This window comes from Schistocerca serialis, chromosome 1 (assembly GCF_023864345.2).
Source record: "Schistocerca serialis cubense isolate TAMUIC-IGC-003099 chromosome 1, iqSchSeri2.2, whole genome shotgun sequence".
Lineage (NCBI taxonomy): Eukaryota > Metazoa > Arthropoda > Insecta > Orthoptera > Acrididae > Schistocerca > Schistocerca serialis.
This window is the reverse complement of record NC_064638.1, coordinates 618333835-618357613: the sequence shown is the minus strand read 5'-3', so window position 1 is coordinate 618357613 and position 23779 is coordinate 618333835. Positions and strand designations below refer to the sequence as shown.

The window sequence follows — 23779 nt, the reverse complement described above, 5'->3', positions numbered from 1 at the left end:
TGCAAGACAAAAACACACAACAATCTATGTAAAGCACATAGTATGAGCTTAGGTACTGCTAAAACAGGATGTTAGTACTCACATGTCTGTAATATAAGTCCTTCAATATTCAAGTAATAAAATAATTATTTTATACAGTGAACATCAGAAGAATAACAAAACATTAAAACACTGTTAATGTGGATTTTTCTATTGAAATGGTTGAAAAGCAAAATTGCAGCAATTGGAGAAATAATCAATTTAAAAAAAGGTTGAAGAAGATTGACTACAATGGATATTACATGGTTGTGAGTTTTGAAAACTCAAGAGAGGGAGTGACATAATGCATAGAAAATACTCTTCATTTTAGTTTTTGACTCCAATGCTCAGAATTGCAGTTGCTACCCAGGTATTCCCAATTCCTAACTCGATAGTCCTCCTCCTCGTTTTCTCCCTTCTTCTCCCTCCTCACATCTTTCTCTTCCCCCTTATAAGTTTTATTTTAGTCTCAGTGATCACCATTGCTACACCAGCTGTGTGCAAAGTACTCTCTTAATTCTTATTTCCTTAACATAGAAGTCCAAGTCATTGCTTGGAGGAGGCATACTCAGCTTTAAATATTCAAGTTGCATTTGATCAAGAAAAATCACTTTATATTTGCCTGGTTTGACCTTCATAGCCAGAATGAATAGTTTCAACAAACACTTTCTTACTTCCCCGCAAGTCTTGTGCAGAACCAATCTTTAGACTCTCTTATCTAAAATATTAACACAATTGTAAAAGAATCAAAAAATACAGTTCTGAATGAAATTATGCTACTGCTTATTGCTAATAATACATGACAGTATAATTACTCACCATAGAAATGTTTCAGTGTAGTGATTTTAAAATATTTTACAGCGGAATGGTAAAAACAGTGACTTCAAGAAAGAGTTTTATGCATGCAGCAGAATCTGAGACTGTACCTAGAAATTTATGAAATTCTCTGCTTTTACTGTGGATTACATTCTTGGCAATGTGCAAAATAATGACTATTAATTGGTGGAACCGTATATTTCTGCAGGTTATCACTCTGGGCAAAATAATTTCAAAATATTTCAATAATTTATGAAATTATTTAGAAACAATCAACTTTTTCATGTTGATAATATAACACAAAACAACCACAAACTGTGTCTAATGTTAAAACAGCAGGAGAGAGGGGTGGGGATAATTGAAAGTAAAACAATAACACTGTGGCAGAATGTAGATATAGATATGTTTATATATTTTTAATAAGATAAGAAGAAATGTCATAGTTACAGAAAAATTTTAATATACATTATATACTAATCATTTGGTCTGACAAATTACACAGCCTTACATATTTTCAATTTCCACTTGTGAAACACACCAACAACCTCACAGCAGTGAAAACTCCTTTTCAGTCCATTTCCTAAGAAGGAAAATCAAGTAATCTCTAGTAATCCATGATGGTACAATATGTTTGTTCGACTTTCTTGGTTAAATCCACTAGCTTCTGGTACAGGAATGAATGCCTGCAAAATTTTAAACATTGTAAATACAACGCACAAATAACAAAACACAGTCTTAGTTACATACACAATATACTTACTGTGTTGCTGGTTTGCAAATACATAAGTGATCTTGAGGTATTTCAAATATTTCACCCACTCCAGGATCTGTAAAGAAACTCCATGCAATGAATAACTGAGAGAAATTAAATTGGAGTATTGCTAAGCACTCAACTACATTAAATACAATATGTTTTTAAAAAATCTCTCACAGTGAAATTCAAAGTGAAGTTGCCAACAAAATCATACTTTGACAGCTGTCACACTTGCTATCCAAAACACCCTGTCATGCACTCTTGGAAAATGTGCTCAATTCTCTTGGAAATGATCTACAATGAAACAAAGTCAAGCTCTCCATTAGATTTCATTCTCTCTCTAAGATTATGAGCATAGTCCAGAAGCATGTTACCTTAACCACCGATAAGATATACTACTAATCCAAATAACTTCAAAGAAACATTCTCTTGTGATATAATATTACACTCATGTAAAAATCAATAACCTTCAACATAAATCAATAACCTTCAATGTAAGGGCTATAGTTATATATGTACATATGTCACACACTGGAATGACACCCACCAAGGCCTACATATTTTTCCACACCTTTCACCCTTACAGCTGTTGCAACATCACAGTAAGCCACTATGTTTCCCTTCTATTTGTGCAATATCATTTGTACATTTATGATTTTCATCAGCATAAAGACATTCATACTTCTACATACAAGGTTTGTAACTTAAATAGTGGCAACTATTTATTCACGACCAATACAAAAGAGTTACATGTTTGCACCAGTTACTGTCCTTCTTTTCTAAAGGTAGTTGTCTGGTAGGTAACCTTGTTTGGAAGTAAAATGTGGTCAATATACAGTTCAGATAACAAGAGAATAGAATCTTTCGAAATTTGGTGCTATAGAAAAATGCTGAAGGTTAGATGGGTGGATTGAATAACGATTCAAATTCACAAAAAAAAAAAAAAAAATAATAATAAATAAATAAATAAATAAATTTATGGCTCAGTTTGAATAAAATGTGATTTGTTGATAGGAAACATCAGGAGACATCAAGAAATCATCAGTTTGGTAATGGAAGGAAGTGTGGAGGGCAAGGATTGCAGGGGCGAGAGCAAGGCACAGTAACTACATTCCAATAGATGTAGGTTCTGGTAGTCGTTTGGTAAGTTACATCATCTTTGTTTTTTGATTATCTACTGTTTTTTATTAAACGGACATTTTTCATTTCACTGTTTCTTTGTTTTGCTTTTACTATTCTGTTCTGTTCAAGGAATTATAGCTTCAACCATGATAAATACCACCATGGCTGTGAAGATAACAGTAGCCGTAATTGCAATTCCCACGTGGAATGTTTCCCTCTATTATATACAGTAGATAATCAGTTACACACACAAAATGGAAATTTCTTACAAAACTATCAGAATCATAGGCTTAGTAGCAACTCAGAAACAATGGAAGGAATGGCTGGAAACACGCACGCACGCACACACACACACACACACACACACACACACACACACACACACACACACGCAAAAGTGAAAATAACAAAATTAGATGGATTCTGTTAAGTGATAATAAAACCAGAGCTACCAGAAAGTGGTAATTGCAAGAGGAAAACTGAGAATAAATGTGAAAAAAAATCAACAGCTCAATTTTGTGTTCAAAATTATTTGGCCCACATTGCTTACATGCATTGTGTATTAGGGGGGTGTAATAATAGCTGTTCCACCAGTACTCTCAACAACATATTCTTCAAAGTATGTAATTCTTTGGGAGGCTGATAAGCGCTCATTAATGAATCTTCTTGCAATGCAGTCTCCTCGAATTACATTGTGTGAACAAATCTTCTCAAGAACCTTGGCCAGCTCTCTATGGATCAAATGACACAGTTTCTCATATACTTTAATCACTGCTGGATAGATTGTACTGATAAATAGTTTTTAAGAAAAATATTCAGTATGTTGTGCCATTTCTGTGTTAATGAACATTCAAGTTAGCCAGTCAGTCTGTGGCACATGAAAATTCAGGTAGCTGAACAGAGGTGTTATCAGTGAATGTGTTCTTTGTTTGGTTCCCTAAAACCAAAAAAGTGAATGATATAAGAATTGGACATGGGACAGTAGTAAGGATCAAAACTGAGACAAAGGCTGAACAGTCTTTGCGCTATCTCTATGCTGTGAGAACACTGACACTACGTGTATCTGGTGGACCGCGTAAATTTGTGGATGCAATGGCCTGACTGGCAAATTTGAGTGCTAATCAGCTCAAAAATGACACAATAAATTGAACTTTTTTCTTAACAATTATTTCTCAGCATACCTACCCTGCAACACCTACCTTACAAGCTTTTCAGACTGTTTCTGACCACCCTGTTTTATATATGATGACTAGTTTTGGTAACTCAGTGATCATCATCAGATATGAGTTATTATAAATCACAAAATGTAAACACCTTTTAAATAAAACAATTCATTCAGATGTTATGTTTTGTAGTGGATCATTAGAAGCTGTCACAAAGCTAGTGCATTGAACTTTCTTTTAACTTCTTCTGACTGAGTTATATTTCTTTAAAGGGTACTGGCAAATTACCATTTATGATTATTCAGATTTGAAGATGAGTATTGTATAATTAAAACTGCTCCCAATATATTATATGCGACTAAGATTATGAAAATAAGCATTTTTTTCGGCGAGAGTTCTGTTGAACGTGGGCTGGTACTGGCACCCTGACAAACAAAATATAAAAATATCGTTTCTATAAGACATATACCAAATTTGTGTTGCCTATCATATATCAGATTATCATATACTATCATCATATCATATGACATTTGTGAACAGCTCTTAACGTTCCTATTTGATCAGTATTAATTATGAAATCTTTGTCGAAGTTAGTTATCAACATTCGCGTCTGGATCCGAAATGTGTCCGCTGCGGCCAAAATTTCCTCTTGGGTAGCTGTCTCTTTCCAGGAAACAAATTTTGTGATTTTCTGTTGCCGAATCCCATGCTTCTTTTTAAATTTGGTGACCCATGTTTTTGAAGCTTTGAAGTTGAAATCTGGGAACTGACTTGCAGCGCCCAAGACCCACTGCTGCAGGTTTCTGGTAGTAACTTGCTGGAAGTTTCGTCGAGCTTCTACGATGCAATCATGCACCCATGAATCGATGGTACAATATTTATCAAATTTGCTACCGCCACGTTTGATTTGCTCTTCCCACCTGGATAAATAGCCCATATTTGTCAAACGAGAGCACCCCTTTTTTTGTAGAGTTTTGAGACTCCAGCCTGGATGTTCTTTGTCCAGATTGACAGCTCTAATTTTGTAATCCAGAAAAATATAGTCATACCATTTTTCTTCTTCTTGTCCAGCTCCTATTCATCTGATGATTCGTTGGCAATGGGACTCATTTCAACGTCTTCGTAGGCATTATTATCCTCGATTTCATTAATGTCTATCAGTTCCTCATCATGAACAAGGGTTTTTTCAGCAAGCATTTGCAGCGTATTCTGGAACATTTCTTCCCCAATTACCATGGCTTTTTCATTGATTGATGATGACGGTTCTGCTGCGATGCGATTACTGTTATGAAGGAGGCTTTCAAAATACACCAACGCATCTTTCAATTGTTGTTTCGCCACTTCACTGTGTGTAGAATCTTCTTCGATCACATCGCTTTCAAGCGAAGGGCCCGGATCGCTCTCCAATTGTACCCCCTTAATTTTTCCGTTTGTTTAACAGGGTGTACCAAAGCTCTCACCTACGCACTGATTTTCGACGATGTTATAAGTTGTGCTAGGGACCGCAATTACCTTCTTTCGAAGTTAGCAGGCAACTACGCTGTTATGTGGCGGCTCGTTTCGGCCCATTCAACATCTGTCCTTCAAGTGTAACGAGCAAGTAACGGAGTTTATATTTCATACTTGCCACAGCAAATTTTTGTTTGTGGGGTCTCTATTCTAATTCGAACATTTGACTTACACTATACATATTCGTTTCGGAATATCGTTTCTACATGTTCTGTTAACTATACGTGGTAAACATTATGAAGACAATTAATAACATTTGTGAAATACAACTTTGATACTAAAAAAAAGGTTGCATGGCGCGAGATTCGATCCGGCGACCTACGGATTACGAACTCGACCGCTTACGCTGCGCAACGATGCTGTAGAAAATTATTAATCGCGGAGAGTATTTCACCGCAACGGTTTTTTTTAACTGTCAATTTTCTCGACAATGGCTGAGAAGTGCATCTTGGTGCTTTGCCACATTACACCTCTGGCCACCAGCTTTTATTATGCGCAGTATGAATTGAATCTGAATTTCACAATTGGCAGCCTCCCCTTGTAAGACTATGAAAATAAACATTTTTCTCTGTCTGTTAATTTATATTTCCAGACCAAATCATACATTAAATGCATGTCTGCAAGGTTTTGTTACAAATAATGCTTCGCCTTCAACAAGCAGTCTTTAACTGCAAACTCTGGTGAACGCCACTGTGGAAACTTCACAAATCATTTTGAGTTTTTTTTTACAATAGTGTCACTGGTGTTGATCAGGCAGGCAGTCATGTGGGAATTGAGCTTGCAGCCACATCAAGTGGTTTAAAATCCAGAAGCCTTTGGCCAAGTACTCCTCAGCCATTGTCAAGGGTTACTGGATTTTAAACCACTTGATGTGGCTAGAAGCTTGAGAGAATTTTACTGCTGAGAAAAGTATTATAGAAAGAAAAAGAGGTGAAGATGAGATGGAAGCTACGATACTGCAAGGATAATTTGACAGAGCAATGAAAGGCCCAGTTGTGACAAAGGCCCTGAAGTAGATAACGCTCCCTCAGAATTATTGATATCATTGGAAACCTGCCATGACAAAAATATTCCACCTGGTGTGTAAGATGTATGACACAGGCAAAATACCCTCATAGTTCAGTAAGAATGTATTGATTCCAATTCCAAAGATATCAGGTGCTGAATGTCATTGAAGCATCAGTTTAATATGTCATGGTTGCAAAATATTGACATGAATTATTTACAGAAGAATGGAAAAACTGATAGAACTGACCTTGGGGAAGATCAGTTTGGGCCCTGGACAAATGTATGAACACATGGGACATTAGTGACTCTGCAGCTTAACTCTCAAAGATCAGTTTAAGAAAGGTAAACCTATGTTTAAAGCATTTGTAGATTTGGAGCAAGCTTTTGACAAGGTTGCTGAAATTTTGGAGCTGGTAGGGATATATTACAGGGAATGAAAGGTTATTTACAACACTTCATCAGGAAAGTCCTTCCCTATTCTCCCTCTTTCCTGATGAAGCAACCGTGGGTTGCGAAAACTTGAATTTTGTGTGTGTGTTTGTGTTTATTTGTGTGTGTATCAACATACCAACACATTCATTTGGTAAGTTACATTATCTTTGTTTTTTGATTATCTACTGTTTTTTATTAAACGGACATTTTTCATTTCACTGTTTCTTTGTTTTGCTTTTACTATTCTGTTCTGTTCAAGGAATTATAGCTTCAACCATGATAAATACCACCATGGCTGTGAAGATAACAGTAGCCGTAATTGCAATTTTGATGTTTTGTTTGTTTCAGGTATCTCGCATTTTCTTGCAGTTTAACCCACAGACAATTAGTATCATTCAACTGCACACATTACTACTACTCATTTAAAAGACAAAATTCAATCCTCATTTAAAGGTTAAAATTCACTCAGGTGTGCGAAACTGCATGAAAAATGGAAGCTGCTTGAAAATGACAAACTGCCAAAATTTTAATCACAAGTAATACGCACATTAACAGCCATAAGTGGTATTTATCACATTCAAAACTTTTTTAAAGACTGTGAACCATTGCTTCATCAAATTTTAGTTTTAATATAATTTAACTTCCATTATTTCTTCAACTGAAAAGTAACTTTTTGTTGAAATGAATGTCCTATTACCAACACAACTGTGTAAATTATGTACCATGTTCAGAACAACTGAAGGTAGTTTACTGGAGTAGGAAGAAGAAGTAAATTCAAAGGTAGTGTTGAAAAAAAGATTAAATAAGAGCAGATGGAATACAGTAAGATTATTAGAAAAAAAAGACCAAATAGAATTATTATCAGGACAAATGTTTTAGTACAGACAAACATAACAAGGAATAAATTCAGGTGGAAGTTCTAATTTACACAATGAAATTGAGACCAATATTACAGACACCGAGGGATCCTCGGGCAGAATAGCAAGATTACATTAAAATTACATACAAGCTACTGAATGGAAATCATTCTCTTATGCACCAACATGCCCACTTTCAGTTGATAAATTAGATGGCCTCTACAAAGACATACAGAGAATGATAAATGATAGCAGACTGCAATACAAAATGATAATGGAACATTCAAATGCAAAATTAGGACAAAATCTACGGCTTGATTCTTCAATGAGCACCTTCAGTGTGGTAACAAAAATGACAAGGGTTAGACGTCATTCGAACTTTCAGAAAAGAAGAATGTTTTTGTCTTTGACATAGTCTTTCAAAAGAAAAACAAATGAAAACTGGAAAATCCAGAATGGAATGTAACAATATGAAAAGGAAAGCTGCTACTCACCATATAGAGGAGATGCTGAGTCGCAGATGGGCACAACAAAAAAACTGTCACAAATAAACCTTTCGGCCAGTAAGGCCTTCATCAAAAATAGAACACACACACACACACACATACACGTGTGCATGACTGCAGTCTCTGGCAGCTGAAGCCACACTGCCACATTGTTACAAATGGAAACTGGACTTTGAAATGTCCAAATGGAATTAAAATTATACTTTATCAAATAATATGGAAACTGTAGAGATAGTGATTGTCCATAATCACTTTACAATTAAAAAGTTACCATATAGTCATACAATGTACAGTAAAAATAGATAAATAGACAGAAAGAAACAGTTTCATAGAAATAGGCTCATCAGCAGGATAAGGTGGTACATAAGATTAAATTAAGCAGTAATTTCAGCACCTCATAATATGCTGATTATTTAGAAAGAGATGGAAGGGTTATTTATTTTTAAAAATAAGTACTTACACATACATCAAAATATGTTGCAAGCATGAAAACGTTAGGAGCAAAGAATATCACACATTGAATAAGACTACTGTTAAAGAGAAGACAAAAGTTCCACGTAGACAATAAAAGAAACAATATTATGAAAAGGAAAGTTGCCACTCATCATATAGCAAGAGATGCAGAGTCGCACATAGGCACAATAAAAAGACTCACAATTATAGCTTTCAACCATTAAGGCCTTTGTCAATAATAGACAAAACACACACACACACACACACACACACACACACACACACACACGCAAATGAAACTCGCACGACTGCAGTTTCAGGCAACTGAAACCACACTGCGAACAGCAGCACCAGTGCATGGTGGGAGTGGCGACTGGGTGGGGGTAAGGAGGATGCTGTGGTGGGGAGGGGTAGGGATAGTATGGAGGGAGTGGTGTACAGTGAAGGCTGCAGGTTAGATGGAGGGCAGGGGAGAGTGGGAAGGGGGAGGGGGGGAGAAATAACAAGACTGGGTGTGAAGGTGGAACAATAGCTGTTTAGTGCTGGAATGGGAACAGGGAAGGGGCTGGATAGGTGAACACACTGACTACTGAATAAAAGGAACATTACAGAATATCCTGAATTAAACAAAACTATTAAGAAGTGCTTTTGAGAGGATGTAAGAACATACACATAAAATTGTATTAAAAAAAATAGAACAAAAATAGAAAACAAAACATAAAGATGACAAAACAGAATCTCATGTTGATAGACAACACAGTTCATTACTTGAGATTGTAGACAGCACAGTTACTATGAAATGAGAGAAAATTATATAAACTTTCCAAGACTTGTTTAAACATTATTATAGTTCATTGGATGCATCAGAAACATACCTAGTTAAGAGAAACAGAAAAAAATTGAGCTTATGTACAGAAAAAACTTAGCCAATAGCTTCTGGACAGGAGAGGAAAAGCTGCAAAAAGGGAAAACAACTGAATCTCATTACATACTTTTAAGGTCAAATGACTTTTTTTATATTGAATGGTTCAGGTTTGCTGCACCTTTTGGAATTTATTTCCCATAGAATTCTGTTCCATTTTCCCAAGTACCTGTGCCCTTTCATTGCTTCTCTTTCTCCACTTATTTATCTGTAGAGTTTCTCACTGTAAAAATTTTGCTATTTCCTAGTGATGTTTTATTTGGACATTTCTATTCAACTCTTCCAATTTGTTTTCTACTAATTGTAATACCTAGTTAATAGATGTATTCCAATGTAAAGATGCATGTAACTGTGATAAGTTAGCAAGTTATTAAAAAAGCTTTTACTCATATTTCAGAGTTATGAGAAAACCAAGAAAATGACACATTACCTGCAGATGGAACAGGTACAAAATGAAACTGCAATCTCAATGGTGAAACAAGAGTAGATTTTGTTTCTGCAAAGCTTATTATTTGAATTTGCAAATGAGGCAGCATCTGCAAGAATTTTTGATGGAGACTTTTTAACTCTGGAGAATCTGTAAAGAGATAGATCAAATCAGCACAAATCATGATCAGTAAAGATTACAGTTACACAGATAACAAATGCTTCAACATATGTGAAGAGCAATAAATTATATACCGGCCTTATTTGGGTAAAAAAATGAGTAACACAATTCTTAAAATTGCGAAGAAATAGAATGGCTGGAACTCACAACACTCATCCTGGGGTCTGAGTGACCTGCCCCTCCTTTCGCTTTCACCAACTGCTACAACATACATTATATTTCCTTCACAGTCAATCGTTTGCCATGAGAATGTTGTTTTAGTGCTGCATTTCCTCATACAAATTGTATTATTGTGCAAAGAATAAATGTATCCTGATGCCTGGGAGTTAGTGTTCAATCACCTCTGCTGCCAGCTGCAAGGAGATCACCTCCAAATCCAGCTGCTGGCTTTTATAAATGATATAATGAAAAACAATATATGCAAAACAAAAATGCTTATAGTGGAATGAATGTGAGAAACTGCACGAATACAGCATTCAATCTGTCATGTAAGGAAATATAGCATCACTTCCGGCAACAGGACATAATTTGTTTTCATTGTCAGATCTAACATAACATGGATCTAACATGGACGATAACTAGTTCGGACAAGAAGAGAATAGAAGCTTTTGAAATGTGGTGCTACAGAAGAATGCTGAAGATAAGGTGGGTAGATCACGTAACGAATGAGGAGGTATTGAATAGGATTGGGGAGAAGAGAAGTTTGTGGCACAACTTGACTAGAAGAAGGGATCGGTTGGTAGGACATGTTCTGAGGCATCAAGGGATCACCAATTTAGTATTGGAGGGCAGCGTGGAGGGTAAAAATCGTAGAGGGAGACCGAGAGATGAATACACTAAACAGATTCAGAAGGTTGTAGGTTGCAGTAGGTACTGGGAGATGAAGAAGCTTGCACAGGATAGAGTAGCATGGAGAGCTGCATCAAACCAGTCTCAGGACTGAAGACCACAACAACAACAACCTCTAACATAAGTATCTGCACATACTACAACTGTGATAAAAAAAATGTGAACAAGTCTTTGTGTGTATGAAATTGATGAGAAAGATAATGATTTGGTAATATAACACTTTACCTTTTCTTAGCTCTTGTACTTCAACCGACGGCCACAGTAGAATCTGCATGGCTTGTGTAAGCTCTGCAAGTGGTGAACCCAAGTGTGGCACACTGTAGAAAGCTATGCCTTTAGTTTTATAGCAAATATTTCTATCTCCACTCTCCCAAGCTGCAACGAAGATAATCACAGTATCTTACAAAAAATTAACTTAATATTTATCTCTTTTCCAATATCTATCTATTTATGTTGTCAATCTGTATCACCTTTTGTTTAAGGTCTCACACTTAATCAAGAGTGCCCATATGATAGTTTGTAGGGGGGTTACACTTGGGTAATGGAATATTTTTAATATCTTGTAAGATGCATTACCTTAATATTTATCTCTTTTCCAATATCTATCTATTTATGTTGGTCATGTATATGTCTACTAAAGAAGTGGGAACATAGTCAACTGAGGCATGTGAATATTAAATACAGTTTCACATGACAACTGTATAAAGAAGGAAATCTGAATGTTCAATACATTAACTCCAAGGAACAAGTGGCAGACATGTTAACAAAAGCAACAAGTGTACAGTTCAATACGGTGAAATTTGCAGATATTTAATGAAATTATTAAATTAAAGGGGGTGTTGAAGTAGTGACAATTTAATAATTATGCTCTGATTTAGTTTCTCCTTTTTTTCTCTCTCTGTTTTATCTTCTGTCTGTATCTTGTCTTCATGGTTTTACTGTAGCTGTAATAATGCTGTGATAAGTAATAATTTGATATTACTTATCTAAATACTTGGTAATGTCTAGCAATAACAACCAACATGAAAACCAGTCTAGACTGATGATGAGATACCAGGTGTAGACGTACGAAACCGGAATTTGGTTGCAATAATTGCACATCTGTTGCTTGAAACTGATAGACAATATTTTATACATTGCTATTTATACATTTCTCCCAACTCTCTGGCAGGCTATGAATGCTATACGAAGAAAACAGTTCTTCTTTCAAAGCAAAACAGTCAGTGAGCCATTTTCATACATTTTCATATGAATTGAAGATTTGTTCAGTGAGAATATGCCCCAGGAATGCTGATAGATGATAATCAGAAGGAGCCAAATCTGGAGAATAAGTCACATGCCCTAGTATTTCCCAACTGAATGCCTCGATAGCTTCTCTGACCCATTTTTCTGTGTGTGATGGGGTGTCATCATGGAGCAATGTGATTTTGTGTTGCCTTTTTCCATATTCTGGTCATTTTTCACATAATGCTCGATTTAAATCGAACATTTGCTGTTGGTAGCGATCAGTATTAATGGTTGCCTGGATTCACCCATGATTTACGACACTTACAATTCTCAAAATATATCTATTTTTCATCACCCATACTATTCGATGGAGGAATGACTTGCTTTAGTATTTGGCGAGCAGCATTACACAAGTGGTCTTTGAATTTGCTTGCTGTCTTTCATTCAGTTCATGTGGAACCCATTTTCCCACTTTCTGCAACTTTTACATAGCATTCAACCAAAGAGAAATGGCTTTCTGCATCACATTCAATTGTTCCACGAGTTACTGTTGAGTTTGATTAGCATCTTCAGACAACAAGGCCTGACATTCATTGTCTCTGAATTTTTTTGATGGTTTCCCACGCTCATTGTTTCTCATGTCAAAATCACCACTTTGGAATTTTTCGTACCACTCGAAACACTGTGTTTTCCCAAGAACATGTTCGCAGAAAGCTTCGACAAGCATTCAATGGGATTCTGCAACAGTATTTTTCAAATGATAACAGGAAATCAATGGTGTCTGCAAATTGTAGTTCATAGGTACAAAACTCAAGATGTTTACAGGTTTGAAACAGATCTGTTGCAAGCAGAACTTTGGGTGTGCCCCAGGGAAGTAAATTGGGACTGTTGCTGTTCATATTGTACATTAATGCCCCTGCAGACAATATTAATAGTAAAATAAGGCTTAATGCAGTTATCTATAATGAAATACTAACTGAAAGAAGCTGCATAAATATTTAGTCAGATGTTGATAATATTTGAAAGTGGTGCAAAGGTTGGCAGTTTGCTTTAAATTTTCAGAAATGTTAAATTGTGCACTTAACAAAACAGAAAAATATAATATCCTATGACTATAACATCAATGAGTCACTGTTGACTCCTGGGCAATACCTGGGTGTGACACTTTGTAGAGAAATGAAATGGAATGATCACATAGGTTCAGTTCTGGATTAAGCAGGTGGTAGACTTCCAGTTTATTGGTAGAATACTGGAGAAGTGCAACCAATCTACACAGGAGATCACTTACAAATCACTTGTGCGAGCCGTTTTAGAATATTGCTCAAGTGTGTGGGATCTGTACCATATAGGACTAACACAGGATATTGAACATATACAGAGAAGAGCAGCACAAATGGTCACAGTTCTTTAATCCATGGGAGAGTGTCACAGAGATACCAAAGGAACTGAACTGGAAGACTCCTGAAGAGGGACATAAACTATCTTGAGAAAGTCTATTAACAAAGTTCCAAGAACCAGCTTTAATTGATTACTCTAGGAACTATAACCCTCTATGTATCATTCACTTAGGGATCGTAAGGAAAAGTTTAGAATAATTTCTGCATGCACAGAGGCATTCAAACAATCATTCTTCCTGTGCTCCACTAGTGAATGGAACAGGAAGAAACCCTAATAACTGAAACAATGGAATGTACACTCTATCATGCACCTCATAGTGGTTTGCCAAGTATAAAAGTAGATGTGGATCCAGATGAACTTTAAGCATTGCCAGTGACATAGTAACTCTGTCGGAGACAGCAACTGATGTGGCCAATAGTTGTAAAGATTAGAAAGCCTCTTGAAAACAGATTATAAATATAAATAATGAATACCAAGTGTAACCTATTAAATGAGGTGATGCTGATGGAATTAGATTAAAAAATGAAACACTAAAAGTTGTAGGGTAGCAGCAAAATAAGTGACAATGGCATAAGTTTAGAGGACATATACAGCAGAGCACAATAACAAGAACAGCTTTCCTCAAAAAGAGAAATATGTTTGTTTTGTTAGTTACATGTTCCATAGATTATTTGAATGATTCTTTTATCAAAATTATGTGCAACAAGCCAGTTAATAGGATATCTGTACATGATAATCATGTTGACATTAATGAATACATTATCTTTTAGTCCTACTCTTACAATAACATATAAAACTAGGTCTCTCTCTCTTTCTCTCTTCTTTCCAGGCCACCAGTACTTAAATACAAATTCATCCACAGAATAGAAGGAGTTGTCCAGGAGAAATGATTTTAGGCCAGATTTTAAACTTGCTTTGCTATCTGTCAGATATTTTATACTCTTGGGCAACTGATCAAAAATTTTTGTTTTTTGCAACTTGCATCTGTTTGCATGGAATATAAATTTAGGTGTTTGGCTGTGTCTTCTGAAAGTGTTTGGATTGTAATCTTACATGGAAATGAAATGTGGATAATTAATAGAATAGACATTAAGAGTACAGAAGCTTTGAAATGTGATACAACAGAAGAATTCTGATAATTAAGTGCGTATATAGAGTAACTATAGACTGAAATTGTAGAATAAGGGAGCTTTACGGCACAACTTAACTAGAAGAGACACATATTGATGGGACACATCCTGAGGTGTCATTGGTTAATTTAGTAATGAAAGGAAGGTTGCGCATAACTGTAGAGGGAGACCCAAGGCTTCAATACAGTCAGCAGGTTCAAATGCATGTAAGGTGTGGTAGTTAAGTGGAAATGAAAAGACTTGCACACATAGGACTACCAGGGAGAACTGTGTCAAACCACTTCAGACTGATGGCAACAACAACAAGCAGAAAACTGTCTCTTTCTGTTATTTCTAGAGCCCTCAACAGTTGCCAGTGGTTTAAATTTTACTCATTAGAGGTTGCACCTTTATGCTCTACTCAGATGCCTCATTATCGAGATCATTTTACACTCTCATTAATTACGAACAATTAATTTCACCACTTTATTTGAAAAACTTGTAATTATAATTCTCATGCATATCAGAACATAACACTCTTTAAGCTAAAGCACATTAACAGTTTTAATGTATTGGATTGTACAGTCTCTATAATGATGACATGCCCATTTTTCTCATGGAATCAATGGGCACAAAACTTTTTTAAATCCACTCAGCTACTACTATTTTTATTGTATAATTTTGCTTCTTTACAAGTTGTCTATTCTTTATTCACTTCTATCATACGTATAAAAGCATTGTTTCTCATCGCTCATTATTAAACAAATATCTTTATACTCATCATATTATGTATTAACATTTGGCAGCTTCAGAAGCACCTGATAATGGCCTCCTTAAATCTGAAACTGGTCATGTGGACTTAATAAAGCTCCAGTTAAGAAACTGGGGTGGCTTTTCATTAACTGAACAATATTTGCAGAATCAGCATCATCCAAACAACCGCTATCATTTTTCCTTCCACTTGTACCATGTTTGAATGGTGTGCTGGAAGACTGAGTGTTGATAAGCTCTTGTATTGAATCAATTATCCATAATTGTATCACTGTGGTTATTCCATGAGATACAACTAGGATGAAGTAATACTTTTCTTGACTCTTCTTGAAACATAGTTTCATAGAGACTATTGTTTTTAAATATATCAGTATATGTTGAGTAGAACGCAAGAATTCTATGACAATACCAAAGTAGTTCCAGCTACAAGATGCAGCTGAATATTCTCCACATATATTTCAAGGCAAGGTAAATACAGAAATCTGAAATAAATGCACCTCTCACAAGGATTTTTTTCACAAGCAATCCTCCCATAGAGTGAGTAACCCAAATAACAGGTCGCTGACCGACTCCAGCGAGCTTTAATTTCTCCATAATTTCTTCACTTCTGTCGTCCAGTGTACACCTGTAACCAAAATGAGCTATGAGTAGTCAACAGATAAGGTTATAATAGCAGAATATGGCAATGGAATGTACTTGGTGGAAAACAAATAATGGAAGTAGTTAAGATAACACTCACCATATAGTTGAGATGATAAGTGAAACGTAGACCCTATAATGAATCACAGTTACAATTGTTCAACTCAAACAAATACCTGGGTGAACCACTTTGTAGTGATAAGATATGCAATGATCACATATGCTCAGTCATGGGACAGGGTAAAGCATGTGCTAGACTTCGGTTTACTGGTGGAATACTGGGGAAATCCAATCAGTCTTCATAGCAGATTCCTCACAAATCTCTTGTGTGACCCATCCTAGAATACGGCTCAAGCGCATGGGACACATACCAAATAGGACTAATAGAGGATATTGAACATATAGAGAGAATGGCAGCAGAAATGGTCATAGGTTTGTTTGATCCATGGGAAAGTGGTGCTTAAGAAACTGAACTGGCAGATTCTTGCAGATAAAAATAAATTATCTTAAAAAGTTTTAAGAACCAGCTTTAAATGATGACTCTAGGAATATACTACAACCCCCTACTGTAGTGATTCGAGAATTTCTTTGTAAATTCTAGAACCACTCAGCCTTCTACCATCTTGAACACACGATATTCTAGATACGAGTGTGGGATGGTAAAATCCTACTTACTGCACATCATGTTTTTGTGTGTGCAGGTTTAAAGTCAGTCTCGGGAAGAAAACAGATGTGGTGGTCGAATGGCACTGGCAATTACCTGTCGTACAATCCATAGATGTGTTAGTGAGTGTGTAAGGAAGAACCATGGAGTTTTTATGCTGCTCTGTGCTTATTGTGTCATTGACTATTGTTATGTGAAACAAGAACATTTGAAAAAGTACTATTGTGGACTCTTGACTCAGCTTTGGTAGAGGCAAGACGTAATTTCTGATTCATTTTAAGAAAGTCATGGCAGTCAAGCCAACTTTCTTTTAACTGTAACACATTTTGTTTCTAATGTTCAATAGTATGAGGTACTTACAGAAAGTTGCAAATGTACGTTGAAAGTGTGAATTATGTTGTGCATGAAAGTCAAATACATCGTTAACTGACAAAAAGGAAAGTTTGTATGTCTACTCTCACACTTTAAGACGTCACAAAATGTTAGAACATGGCGACCTGTGTGAAAGGACCGAGAAAACAGGAATTTTAAGTCAAAAACGAGGAAAGAAGCTGTTGTGTGTTGCCATAGCAACCAAACATAATAAGACAAGGAAATTACTCTGAGACATTGGAATATGTTTAAGTATCCAATGGAGCAAAATTTGAAGGGAAAGACTGTGAAGAAATGAAAAACTCACAACGATAAAAATATTAAAGAAGATTTTGACACATTTGTCTAATAAGAAGAAAGAACACTTCAACCAAGAAGATCCAGTGTGGGGAGTATACAGCTCTCACACACATCGCAGGGACGTAGACGCGGAAACCAACCTACATCCAACGCTGCCGGCACCAGCTCCTGTTCACCGGTGCTGACCTGCCTCCACATCCGCTCCCCTATGCTACGAGAATTCTATGCCGGGTGAGCATGAAACAACACTTCATTACTTCAGTACGAAGTGGTACAAGATAGTGTAGAGTGAACTTTTATTGTGTCACATTTAAAGTTAGTTTTAAATGCTTACTAGGGATAAAGTATATAAAAGTATGGAGAATATACAAGCTGGGGACACTCAAGACCTGGCTATGGCCATGAAAGTTAGCAAAGAAGTGTGTGACTGGGCTGAGTTGTTAAATTTAGTCGAAGCTCAAAGTGCGACTCTAACATACGTAAAGAACTAAGCTTAGTAAATACCCAGACTGAAGCTTTAAATGCCCATAGTGAAGGTTTAAATGCTCAGAGGGAAACTCTAAATATTCAAATTACAAATTTGGGTTTGTTAAGTGCCAAGGTCGACTCTCAAAGCGAAGAATTTAGTAATCTGCGGGAAGGCATGGGTACTTTGAAGACTGAGTCTGGCGCTAAAAGAACTACAGTAGACAATTTAAAAGTAGATCTACAAAATGACTTGACAAACTCTTTCACTACTCATATAAATCATATGTTTACCAACCTTTGTCAGAAACAGAATGATACCTTTCAGGATTTGTCAAAAAGGTTAGAACTTAACATTGAGAACAAATGTAATAATGTAGAATCCAAACTTATTGAAAAGTTGGGCTCTTTTGAAAACGTGTACAATATTAAGTGTAATGATGTAAGACATGGGTTGTATACTTTGCAAGGGAGTTTAGATAAGGAGAATGAGTTAATGCCAATCATTCATTCGCAAATTACAGGTGCCAGTATGTGGGTAGACAATGTAGAAAGGAATTTCAAAGAGAAAATAGCTAACTCTGATATAATAAATGCAATTAGTTTGGAGGAACAATCCGGGAAAATTATAGATCGAAAAGTTACCGAGAGAGTAACATCCGGGAATGTATCGCCTATTCCTTCTTCTGAACTTAATGATACCAAGAAGGGTATAGCAGACCTGTGGAGAGAATTTAAGCTTATTCATGACAAAGTAGAAAAAAGGGTAACTTCACCTAATGTGGTATTAACTAGTGAAGCAGGAATGATTTACAATGGGGAGCTAATTCATGGTTATCTAGTCAATTACATAAATTTAAGCCGGATGGAGATGTACATCTGATACATTTCTTAAAAAGGTTTAACCAAGCATTACCAAAAAATTGGAAGGATTCTACGAAGATTGAATTTGCTGTTGGGTACCTTCTTGGGGAAGCCTCAGAATGGGATACAGTAAATATTGAGAATTTTTCCCTCTGGGAGGACTTTCAAAAGAAATTTAAAGAAAATTACTGGTCTGCCAGTGCATAAGAAAAGTTAATATCAGATCCATGGGACCTGGGTGGAGTCATCTATCCCCCCAGGGAAGTTAACATTCTGAGTTAATGGGCAGCGTGACAACCGTCAGATCCTGAGTTGTTTCTGATGTTTCTTCCAAAATAGTTTTCTGCACTGAATTCCTTTAAAAATCTAGAACTATCCTGTAATCTTATTAAAAAGGAAAACCGAATATAACCATAAAATAGAGACTGGAAAAAAAAGTGATGTCCAGACGAAATAAGTTGAATAGAGCATTACATTTATGGAAAATATAATATGATGTGACTAGCTGAACAATCTGACCACAATCTATTGTTTATGAACTGTAGATTAAAACTGAAGAAACTGCAAAAAGGTGGGAATTTAAAGAGATGGGACTTGGATAAACTGACTAAACCAGAGGCTGTACAGTGTTTCAGGGAGAGCATAAGAAAACAATTGACAGGAACGGGGGAAAGAAATACAGTAGAAGAAGAATGGGTAGCTTTAGGGATGAAATAGTGAAGGCAGCAGAGGATCAAGTAGGTAAAAAACCGAGGGCTAATAGAAATCCTTGGGTAACAGAAGAAATATTGAATTTAATTGATGAAAGGAGAAAATATAAAAATGCAGTAAATGAAGCAGGCAAAAAGGAATACAAACGTCTCAAAAATGAGATCAACATGAAGTTTGAAATGGCGAAGCAGGGATGGCTAGAGGACAAATGTAAGGATGTAGAGGCTTATCTCAATAGGAGTAAGATAGATAATGCCTACAGCAAAATTACAGAGACGTTTGGAGAAAAGGGAACCACTCGTATGAATATCAAGAGCTCAGATGGAAACCCAGTTCTAAGCAAAGAAGGGAAAAACAGAAAGGTGGAAGGAATATATAGAGGGTCTATACAAGGGTGATGTACTTGAGGACAATATTATGGAAATGGAAGGGGATATAGATAAAGATGAAATGGAACATATGATACTGCGTGAAGAGTTTGACAGAGCACTGAAAGATCTGAGTCGAAACAAGGCTCCGGGAGTAGAGAACATTCCATTAGAACTACTGACAGCCTTGGGAGAGCCAGTCCTGACAAAACTCCACCACTTGGTGAGCAAGATGTATGAGACAGGCGAAATACCCTCAGATTTCAGGAAGAATATAATAATTCCAATTCCAAAAAAAGCAGGTGTTGACAGATGTGAAAATTACCGAACTATCAGTTTAATAAGTCACAGCTGCAAAATACTAACGCGAATTCTTTACAAACGAATGGAAAAACTGGTAGAAGCTGACCTCGGGGAAGATCAGTTTGGATTCCATAGAAATATTGGAACACGTGAGGCAATACTGAACTTACGACTTATCTTAGAAGAAAGATTAAGGTAATGCAAACCTACATTTCTATATGTAGAGAAAGCTTTAGACAATGTTGACTGGAATACTCTCTTTCAAATTGTACCAGATGCCAGTTATAAGAATAGCGGGGCACGAAAGGGAAGCATTGGTTGGGAAGGGTGTGAGACAGGGTTGTAGCCTCTCCCCAATGTTATTCAATCTGTATATTGAGCAAGCAGTAAAGGAAACAAAAGAAAAATTCGGATTAGGTATTAAAATCCATGGAGAAGAAATAAAAACATTGAGGTTCGCCAATGACATTTTAATTCAGTCAGAGACAGCAAAGGACTTGGAAGAGCAGTTGAATGGAATGGACAGTGTCTTGAAAGGAGGATATAAGATGAACATCAACAAAAGCAAAACAAGGATAATGGAATGTAGTCGAGTTAACTCGGGTGATGCTGAGAGAATTAGATTAGGAAATGAGACACTTAAAAGTAGTAAAGGAGTTTTGCTATTTGGGGAGCAAAATAACTGATGATGGTAGAAGTAGAGAGGATATAAAATGTAGACTGGCAATGGGAAGGAAAGCGTTTCTGAAGAAGAGGAATTTGTTAACATCAAGTATAGATTTAAGTGTCAGGAAGTCGTTTCTGAAAGTATTTATATGGAGTGTAGCCATGTATGGAAGTGAAACATGGACAATAAATAGTTTGGACTGGAAGAGAATAGAATCTTTCAAAATGTGGTGCTACAGAAGAATGCGGAAGATTAGATGGGTAGATCACGTAACTAATGAGGAGGTATTGTATAGAATAGGGGAGAAGAGGAGTTTGTGGCACAACTTGACTAGAAGATGGGACTGGTTGGTAGGACATGTTCTGAGGCATCAAGGGATCACAAATTTAGCGTTGGAGGGCAGCGTGAAGGGTAAAAATCGTATAGGGGGACCAAGAGATGAATACATTAAGCAGATTCAGAAGGATGTAGGTTGCAGTAAGTACTGGGAGATGAAGTAGCTTGCACAGGATAGAGTAGCATGGAGAGCTGCATCAAACCAGTCTCAGGACTGAAGACCACAACAACAACAACAACATGAGATGTGCTATAGATGGGAGGGTTTGTATAAATTTTGAAAGGGGTGGGTATTGTAGCTAAAAGCATGGTTTACAAGAACAGATAAAGTATGACTAACACAAAACACACATCACACCTTTCAAACAACCCTCACAAACAAGTGTGTCTGATTCTTCTTCATTTGCTGTTTCCATAGAGTGGCCGGGATTTCCTTTCGGGACCTCGAGGGTGAAGGTGGGACAAGACCGTTCTGTAGGAGACGATTTGACACCAAACCTCCTCCGGTTTCTTACTCAAGTACCTGAGAGGTATAGATCTTGGGGAAGGGGGGTGGGAAGGGTTTCCTGTCTTTGGGGATATCTTCTTTCTCTTCTTTGATCCTAACAACCACATCTATTTTTTCCTTTCTTACTTCTCATCTTGAGGACCTGTCTATTTTTTCCCTCTTTCCATATTCATAAGCTTCTATCGCTGCAGCCCTACCTTATTTCCGTGGTTACTAATAACCCACATCTTATCTTTAGATAAGAAGGCCGAAGAATCAGATTACACGAACACACATCCACATATACACAAACATACGCTTCTACACAAACATTAAATCATATAAGACAAAGCCTGTCACAATATGAGAACTGCCAGGTGTTGTAGGGGAAAAGGTGTGTACATAGGGAATTATGCGTGCATATATGGGGAATTAAGATGGTTCTACATCGAATATACATAAGAAGAGGAGCACATACATAACGAACAACTATAAAGTAGTAATGAGTAATGGATAAATAAGAGAGATGTGTGAGCAAAGAAAGAAAACGAAAGTAGGAGTAGAATTAGTCAGGTTGATCACTAAGCAACGTCAGTATAATAAAAACTCTGATAAATTGAAGGATAGTGGTATGTAAGTAGTATATATAGACATAATATCTATTGAAAGTATAGAAGTTCATAAGTAGAGGAGGACTCTAGGGAGTGAATGATGTATTAAAGAATGAATGCGAAGTTTAAAATAGATTTATATTTTAGCAGAAGATACTTAACTACATGGTATACATAGAAATGTATATTAGGGTAAAGAACCGTGAGGCCTACTCAGAAAGGATAAGGGCGACGTACCTGGCATTCACTAAGTGTAAAGGGCAGATGTATCTATGGGGAGAAAGGACGATCTGTGGCCTAAAAAATTAGAGATGTTTTGCAAGGGGCGTACCTACCAGAATGGAAAGAGGAAGTGATCTCATAAGGTCAACCCACAAGCAAGGAAATGGTGCTGATCCTAGAAGAAGGGGACAGTATCGTGACAAAAGTCACAAATTTTATAGGAAATATTCTGGAAAGTGTAAATTCTATGAATGACTAGCGTTATTATGTTTTGTGAAAGTACATGAGTGTCAAAAGAACACTTTCATTTCACCCAGAGTTCCTCCAAGCTACAACTAATGAAAATAGTACATTCTGGGAAAAAGGTAGTACAAAAAAATAAGAATGGAAATAAATTACTCATGTGCCATAAACACCTAAAATTTTAGATTGAAAAATGAAATTAAAAAAAATAGGTCCTCACAATTCATAAATATTAGTAAAGCTGTCTAAAACCACGAGTACATGCTCATGTCTTAATAACATAAGTAAAATAAGAAAAGAATAGAGAAACAATAAGCGAAAGATTGTTCCAGAGAGGACACAGAATTGTGACGGAAAGGAGAGATATGTACATAAATATATGTAAAAAAATGCATACTGTTAAGATATGAAATTTTATTATGAGTTACATTATTTGCATAATGACTATGTATAAAATATCGCGTGTTTGATCGGGGGGGGGGGGGGGGATATGTAGTGATTCGAGAATTTCTGTGTAAATTCTAGAACCACTCAGCCTTCCACTGCCTCGAACACACGATATTCTAGATACAAGTGTGGAATGGTAAAATCCTACCTACTACACATCACGTTTGTGTGTACAGGTGTTCAGATGGCACCAGCAAGTACCTGTCAGACAATCCATATGTGTTAATGAGTGTGTAAGGAAGAACCATGGAGTTTTTATGCCGCTCTGTGCTTATTGTGTCACTGACTATTGTTATGTGAAACAAGAACAGTTGAAAAAGTACTATTGTGAACTCTTGACTCAGCCTTAGTAGAGGGAAGATGTAATTTCTGATTCATTTTAAGAAAGTCATGGCAGTAAAGCCAACTGCCTTTTAACTGTAACTCATTTTGTTTCTAATGTATGACGGTGCGAGGTACTTACAAAAAGTTGCAAATGTATGTTGAAAGTGTGAATTATGTTGTGCATGAAAGCCAAATACATCGTTAACTGACGAAAAGGAAAGTTGTTTGGCTATTC

General features: G+C 36.4%; 1 protein-coding gene across 6 annotated transcripts in view; it reads right to left on the bottom strand.

Annotated features, from left to right (window-relative positions):
- Positions 1 to 1235: 1235 nt before the first annotated feature.
- Positions 1236 to 23779, bottom strand: part of LOC126477972 (protein SERAC1) — a 273073-nt gene continuing 250529 nt past the window's right edge. For all 6 annotated transcript variants that reach the window (XM_050103663.1, XM_050103662.1, XM_050103665.1 and 3 more), the window contains 5 exons: positions 16019 to 16146; positions 11242 to 11391; positions 9991 to 10137; positions 1595 to 1661; positions 1236 to 1517 (listed from right to left, as the gene is read on the bottom strand). In XM_050103663.1, the coding sequence (XP_049959620.1) occupies positions 1439 to 1517; positions 1595 to 1661; positions 9991 to 10137; positions 11242 to 11391; positions 16019 to 16146 (571 nt within the window). In that variant the 3' untranslated portion in view covers positions 1236 to 1438. The remainder of the gene's footprint in view (positions 1518 to 1594; positions 1662 to 9990; positions 10138 to 11241; positions 11392 to 16018; positions 16147 to 23779) is intronic.